This window comes from Octodon degus, unplaced genomic scaffold (assembly GCF_000260255.1).
Source record: "Octodon degus isolate 3935 unplaced genomic scaffold, OctDeg1.0 scaffold00089, whole genome shotgun sequence".
In the NCBI taxonomy this organism is placed as follows: Eukaryota; Metazoa; Chordata; class Mammalia; order Rodentia; family Octodontidae; genus Octodon; species Octodon degus.
The window spans coordinates 6257907-6265343 of NW_004524665.1; the positions used below are offsets into that span (position 1 = coordinate 6257907).

General features: G+C 55.6%; 1 protein-coding gene across 7 annotated transcripts in view; it reads left to right on the top strand.

Annotated features, from left to right (window-relative positions):
• Agap1 (ArfGAP with GTPase domain, ankyrin repeat and PH domain 1) overlaps positions 1-7437 on the top strand; it is a 473220-nt gene that overhangs the window by 158642 nt on the left and 307141 nt on the right. For all 7 annotated transcript variants that reach the window (XM_023722112.1, XM_004637336.2, XM_023722113.1 and 4 more), the window contains exon 2: positions 2547-2605. In XM_023722112.1, coding sequence (XP_023577880.1) covers positions 2547-2605 — 59 coding nt within the window. The remainder of the gene's footprint in view (positions 1-2546; positions 2606-7437) is intronic.

Below are 7437 nucleotides of genomic sequence, written 5' to 3' on the forward strand. Positions count from 1 at the left end.
GCAGCTAGGGGTTTCCCATCGCTCAGTGCCTCCGAACCTGGAGAACTTCACGTTCTGATAGAACAAGGCCAGGCTCAGCGGTAGGGTCATCTTCTAGCTGGCTGGCACCAGACAAATACAAGCGGAATTGTAATTAGCAGTGCGTGTGATGGGTGGAAGTAGTGGAATGCTGCCTTTCCTAACCTGTGCTGGCGCTGCCTGTGGAGCCGAGCAGGCAGCCCGCAGCCCTGCCCTCCGCCCTGCCAGCCACACAGGATGTTTCCATTTGCTCTGCAGGCTAAAAGCCGTCAAGTCCTGGCGGGCTGTGTCTTATGTGAATCCCGTCCAGTAGCGGTGACACCTGTGCCTGGGAGGCATGCCACACGGCTTTGGGGCACCAGGGCCAGCTTCTGTGACTTTGGAGCCTGACTGGCCACACGCAGCTGGCCAGATGTGGCCGCACTCGTGCAGGAAACAAGGGCACTGCTTTGCTTCCCCGAGGCAGGTGGGCCCTTTTCCTGTTGCAGCACCTGAGTTCAGAATGGGCCGGGGCAGCCAGCCTGCACCCAGCCCTGCCCCCTGCCCCCCGTGTGATGCTGTCGCCAAGCAAGGGCCACACCGCCACGGCCACCAGAGACGCCTGTCAGAGCATCCCACTGAGGGCAGGACTGGAGTTGGTGACAGTCTTTGAAATAAATGGCTTTCTTTACAGTGTGCTGCGTCAGGCATTCGTCTTATTAATATAGCTGCCATAAACAAAAAGCATATTCCTTGTGACTGAGGAAATATGGGAAAGGACAGAGACACCACAGCGTTCCTGTATGTCTGTGCACATCCGTGTCTGGTGGAGCCTGGCTTAATTCATGGAGAATGTATCATTCAATATGATCTATATGTGTGTGCATATGTGTATGTGTGTAGTGATCTGATGGTGTGGAGTGTGTTTAAGCGTCAGCTGTGCAATCGGGAAATGGGCTTTTGTGTCCTTGTTTCGCCATTAAGGCTCACTGGAGAAGCCACGTAGGTTTTACCTGCTAAATGGTATAAGATACAAAGGTTACTCAAAGGAAAACAGTGAAAGGCAGTTTGCCACCTAGTCCCTCAATGTAAGTGGGCACCTGCTAAGTGCTTGAACTTCCCAGGAGGTCTCAGCCTGAACACACGCGTGTGCTTGACAGCGCACGCACCTCACTCTGCCGAGCACAAGGGTCCTGTATGTCTCTCTGGTGCACCTTGCTCTTGTCACCGTGGAGAGTTGGGCTGCCGAGGCACAGTCTCTGTGTTGAGCTCCGTCCTTTTTGTTGGCTGGTGAGGACTTATGTGCAGGCTTCCCAGGTTTGCCTCACCAGTGGCAGGCTTTGCTAGACGCACAGCGGCAGGTGGCCAAGCCCTGGACCCTGGCTTGTGCGCTGGGGAGCGTGCTTGTCGTGTGCCTTCTGTCTTGCTGCGCTGCCCCTTCCTCCTGTGGGTTCTGTAAGGCCACCTTCTCACTGTCGTTTTGCCACGTAGACAGCAGTGTAGTTAAGTGGTAGGGTTGGTGACCATTTGCTTTGTGATGATTGGCATCAGGCTTGGGCTGTCACAGTCCAGGCTTCCCGGGTCACAGGCAGTGTCGTTGCCTGTGCTAAGTTGGGATGGTGCTTGGCTGGCTGAAGGGTGGGCGTCCAGTTGCACGATTTACATAGTACCCCTGGTGTCAGCCCCCGTCTTACCTGCCTCTGTGCAGGGAGTGTGGCTTGAGGGGGGGGTCTCTGTCTTGAGTGTCTTCCCTGACCCAGGCATTCCCCTCAGTGTTTCCTCTCTGAGCTGCATGCCAACCTCTGCCCACCCATCACCTGGCTGGGCAGGTGGGTACTTTATTCCCCAAGAACTCCGCATCTCTGCTGTCTGATGTAGTCCTGCTGGCTTCACTGGAGGGTGCCCCTCAGTCTCACATCTTTGGCATCATACTGCCAAACAGTGTCTCTGGGCCTTCCCAGCTATGCTTCCTTTGGGCTGGGGTTTCCTGCTCTGAGTCGCAGGACCAGTAGCGTCTGGCCCACAGTCTGGCTGCCCACCCACACCACTTGTGTCCTGTAGACTGCGTGCTCCTGGCCGGCCTAGCTGCTCAAACATGTCTCCCCTTGGTGGGGTTTCAGAACAGTGTGACAATCTTAGTGCGCTGAATAAAGAACAAAATTTGATTGGCTCAGGCTCAGTTCCAGGACGTGGAAACATCTCTACCGCATGGGCAGGGCACTTAGGATGGTGTTTGGGTCTTGGTCACCAGAAAGACCAGCCTGGAGCTGAGTGGGGAAGGTGGAGCGGGTGCAGAGACCTACAGAGTTGCTGGCCTGGAGCTGCACTACAGACTTAGGCTTGGGATCCAAGGGCCTGCTGGCCTAGGCTGAGCTGCTCAAACTTAGGCAAGTCGGGGTGTGTGGTGGGGTGGGGGGGTGCACAGGCACCCAGAGGTCTCGTTAGCATTGCCTTCTGTGTCCCTTCTGCTGAGAATGGCATGGTGGGACCCTGGGCGCACTCTTGAGTGAGTGGTAACCTGTACCTGCTTTCTCCCTCCTCTTTTGCAGATGCCTTTGTGAATAGCCAGGAGTGGACACTGAGTCGATCGGTGCCAGAGCTCAAAGTGGTGAGTAGCCCCTCCTGGCCTCAGTGCTCTATCCTTGCCTGTGGAAGGAAGGGGCTCCATATGGGGCATGGACCCCACCCAGGCTGAGCTCCGTCCCTGGGACCCAGAGGCGAGGCATGCATCTTGGGGTGTCCTGGGAAGGGTCACTTGCTCCTGGTGATTGGAGGGTGGCACCCTGAGTGTCCTTGCCCCAGCCCCAGCCCCAGCCCCAGCCCCAGCCCCAGCCCCAGCCCCAGTCCCCATTGCTGTCCAGAGGATGGTCCTCTGGGTCTAAGGCCATTAGCATCCCCCCCTTTCCATGCACACACCACCATAGATTTCTCTGCTCTTGGCAGGGTGCCACAAGGATTTCTGTAATGAGCCTGTAAGTTTTGCTGTTTATTTTTAAGACATTGACTCTACCATATTATGAAATATTGGCATAAAATTAAAGAGTTTTGTGTTTCATTATAAACGCTACTCTTTTGGTGTAGTGAAAGGCTAGATTGATGTGCTTGTCTGCCTTGGGTTGCTGCGATGTGATACCTGAAGCTATATCTTAGAAGAGGAACTTGGGGTTCAGAGGTGCCTTCATGGTCAGCTGGTCCTGCGGCTCTGGCTGGAGGGGAGCAGAACAGCATAGTGGGGGGACATGGTTGCACAGGCAAAGCCTTGAGCTCATGACACCCAGGAAGGAGCAAGGGCTGTGCTCTGTGGCCTGTGGCCTGCTCCTCCCCACGAGGCTGCGTCTCTCTACCAGCTCCCAGTAATGCCTTCAAATTCTGGCCCTGCTGGTGAATTGATCTGGTGATGAAGTTAGATCTGATTGTGTCTAGAGGCATCCACAGCTGCACCGGAAGTGCTAGACAGATTAGCTAAGTGTTTCTCCTCCCAGTCAAGTTGACGGTTGAGATTGGCTAGTGTGGTTGGCTTATGTGGAAGAGGCCTGTCGTGGCCACCCTTGAGGCCTGCCCCACTCACATCACAGTCCATCAGGGAAGGAAGGAGCAAGTCCACTTCTTAAATAACTACTGTGGCTGAGCCTCCATGTCTCCGGCAAGCCACCTTGCAGTGAGCCTTTCTCAGAAGTGCCTGGAGCTCAGCACGTGCTGCTGGATTACGAAGGGCATATGGTTACCAAATCAGCCCATTGATTGGCTTGGCACTGCCGCGATCCCAGTAGCCCAGGTAGACTAGGAAAGGGGCAGAAAGGAGCTACTGCCTTGCTTGCTCTCGCCCTCCTGCTTGCTCTGGATCACTTCCGCTCTGTGAGGCCACCCAGGCTTGGAGCCAGCTGACTGAGCTGAAACCTCTGTGAACCAAGAGCCAAATAGACTTCTGCACCTCCACCCTTGGCTCTCCAGTGTTCATCTCCGTGGTGAGAAAAGTAAGACTATGGACTTGCTCCGTCACAGCACACAGGTCCTCGGGGGCTCACATACACGTACCCACAGCATGGCATTCACGTGGTGGGCTCTGACATGGGGCACAGCCCAGCCACCACGTTCTCACAGGGCAGGGGGCTGTGGTGGACATGCCCTGGCATGGCTCCCGCGTGTGCCTTCCCTCCCTGCTGCATTGGCTGTTTTCTCCCAAGCCCCTGGGCCCTTCTTCTCACTGACCACAACTTGCATGGGTACTTAAAGGATGGGGCAGGGTGGGGACAGGGCCCTTCCGGGTTCTTAGTCTCAGACAGGAAGTGCAGCAATAAAGACATTCAGGTCTTTGAAGAGAGCATAGAGGAGTTATTGCCACCAAAAATGCATGCTTTCAAACTTAAGAAGTGAAGACCAGTGTATAGGAGAGGCCTGAGGCCAGAGCCTGGGTTCCCTCTCCAGGCCCGCATGATGTCCCTGGGTGCCCTCCCTGTGCTCCTCCCCTGTGGCCCTTCCTGCCTTTCTCTGTGGCACCTACCAGTAGGTAGGTATCTTTTCTCCCCTCTAAGTAGCCTTCCGGTCAGGCATCTGTGTGGAAGCCCAGGGCTCCCCAGCACTGACTGCCAGGCAGCCCTGTGCCCACTCTGACCGACACGGCAGCCTCAGGCCCTGTGTGGCTGTGGAGGACTGCAGTGTGCCTTCTGGGACTGAGAAACTGAGTTTTCAGTTTATATTTAATCTGAAACAACCCGGGGCTGTGGCGTGATAGACCATTAGTCAGCTTTCCTATTGCTGGATGTAATCTGTTCCTAATGTAAAGGACAGCCAGCTTATGTTATGGCTCTGGGGGGTTCAGTCTGTGGTCAGCTGGCTTCACAGCGGGAGCATCGGGGTGGATGGAAGTGGCAGGGTACAGCTGTGGCACCTGTTGGCACGGTGCCAAGCAGGGAGCAGCTGCAGGAAAACAATGGGCCAGGGACCAGCCCTGGACCCCAGGGCCACCTCCCGTGCCACACTCCCACCAGACACCCCAAGGAGTATAGGCCACCAGCCTGCTAGGTATTTTTTAATACAGTTGTCTTTGGTACTTTTCTGTCGTTGCTGAGACAAAATACCCAGTGGCCAAAGTTAAGGAGGAAAGATTTGTTTAGCTCACAGTTTGTGGAGGTTTCAGTTCATACTTGGCTGGCTCCGAGGCAGAGTGGCACATGGCACAGGGCAGCAGTTTATGATGGCAAGCAGCAAAAGCAACTAGAGCAACTAGAGGACCAGCAGGCGCAGGCCTCTCTTCTCCCTCACATTGTACACAGGCTGCCACCCCAGGGTGGTACAGCGCTCACATCTAGCATCCCAGTGTTAGACCATGAATCAGCCACAGACTAGAAGCCACCCCATGACTGCATGAGGCTTTGGGGGGCCAGCTAGGCACAAACCCTGACACTGGTGAAGTTGACATATCAGGGTTACTCATCAGACTGCAACAAGCAGGAAGGGCCCCTCTCCTGAGAGCCCACTCCAGAGATCCGTGTATTCCCATACCAGCCTGTAGTCTAAGGCATTAGCTACCAAACCTGTTTTCTGCTAGTCTTTGTGAAGCATGTGGCTGTCTAGAGTACACAGTCCAGGCCCGGAGGTGGTTACCTGAGCAGGGCCTCGGTGTGGGCCACAGTTTGTGCCCAGGATCTAACTTTCCCAAGACTTGAGTTCATGGCCAGGATTGACTCTGTGTCATGGACCAGGTACTGGTCCCTGACTGCAGAAGGAGTCTTAGCCCCCGGTCACCTGGTGGGACGGCCAGTGCTGCTGTGGCCTCAGGTGTCCACCGGGGCAGTGTCAGGCCACGTGTCCTCGGTACCTCTAAGGATCCTTGTATGCCAATGCTGCTCAGGCCCTAAGAAGCACCCTTTGTCTGTCGGGCAGCCTGGAAACACTCACAGGGCTGTGATTGTCTGCCACCTCAAGCAGGAGCCGAGACAGGTGGCCCCTTAAGTCAGCACCTTAGGACTCCTGGCCCTGCCTCTGGGGCGTAGCCATGGATGATGTAACCTCAGTCTTCCAATGTCGTGTCTGCAGTGAATCCTCGGGCATCCGAAGATGAGTATCAAAGAGCACAGCGCAGTGTGTGCTGTTCCTGTGACATGTAGTCCCAAGTCTGGGCTCTGTGGAATTGTGCTGTGGTCTAATCCTTAGCAACCAGTTAGTGGGTTCTGGGGCTGCAGGTCCATGCCAGGCAGCACCGGCTTCATGCTTCTGCCCGAGTAGGAAGTGTAAGCAGGCTGTGGCCTTCTCCCTGCAGAGGGCCCTGGTCGGCGGTTGGTGCACTCTTGCTTGTGTGTTTTCCTTGACCTGGGAGCTGGACTAAAAGGGTCCGTTTCCTTCCAGGAAACTCATGGTTACCAGGTAGGTGCGGAGGCGCAGAGCCCCAGGCCCTTGCTTTTCCTTCCTATGATGCAAGGATGCTGAGACCGTGGCTTGGACCATTCAGAGCCCGCGCATACAGTATGGGGTCAGGAGCGACAAACTCCTGCTTCCTGGCATGCAGCTCTGGCACACAGGTGCTTCGTTTCTTCCCACGAAGCCCTTTGGCCCAGACTGGCTTGATTCCCCGCCCTCTGGCTGACACGCGGTGCAGCTGGGCCTTGGCTTCCCCGCGGAGCATCAGAGCCTGTGAGTGTTTCCCACCACTCTCATTTTCTCCTGACAGTCACCATTGCTTTCTACTAGTTGCAAGTGAAAGTCGTGCCCGTAATGTCTTTGAGATGGCCATGCACGCTAAATACTGCCCCACCCTACAGGGACCAGTGTTGCTCTGCTGCGGGCTGAGCTGGATCTGTGCCCGTCAGCCCACCAAAGAATGGGAGTACTGCTCTGCCCAGCAAGTGCAGGCTGCACAGCGCTCGACTTGGGGCCCTTTCTTCCTCAGGGTAGACTCAGGTCTTAATTAAAAATTCAATTCTGTGGCATATTGTTTTGGATTTTCTCAGCATGAAGTTGACAAACAGCACTTGCCCTTGAGTGGAAGAATAATTATCAGGTAGCTATTCTCAAGTTACAGAGGCCGCAGGTAAAGTGACAGGAGTCACATCCAGAGGGGAGGTGGCTTTCCGTAGGTCTGTCCTCGTAACCTGGCTTAGCGCCTGCCCCTTCACCACAGTGGAGGCTCGAGCTCTGCTCATTCGTCCTCTTCTCCCTTCCCCATCCCGGGGTGGCTAGCGAGATGAGCAGGACCGAGCCGCAGACCATACGGGGCTGGGCCGTTGTGTTGGAGGGCGGACACAGCCCATCATCCCAGTGTTACCTTAGGAGCTGGCGGCAGCAGGGTGTGGGGGGACTCTGGTTGGGGCCATGGCATCGGGCAGGTGGCCCAGTCCACGTGGGTTGCTGTAAGTGGAGGCCCTCAGCTGGGCAGCTTGTGAGCGACTGACTGACTGACTGACGGTCTTCTTTCTTTCTTTCTTTCTTTCTTTCTTTCTTTCT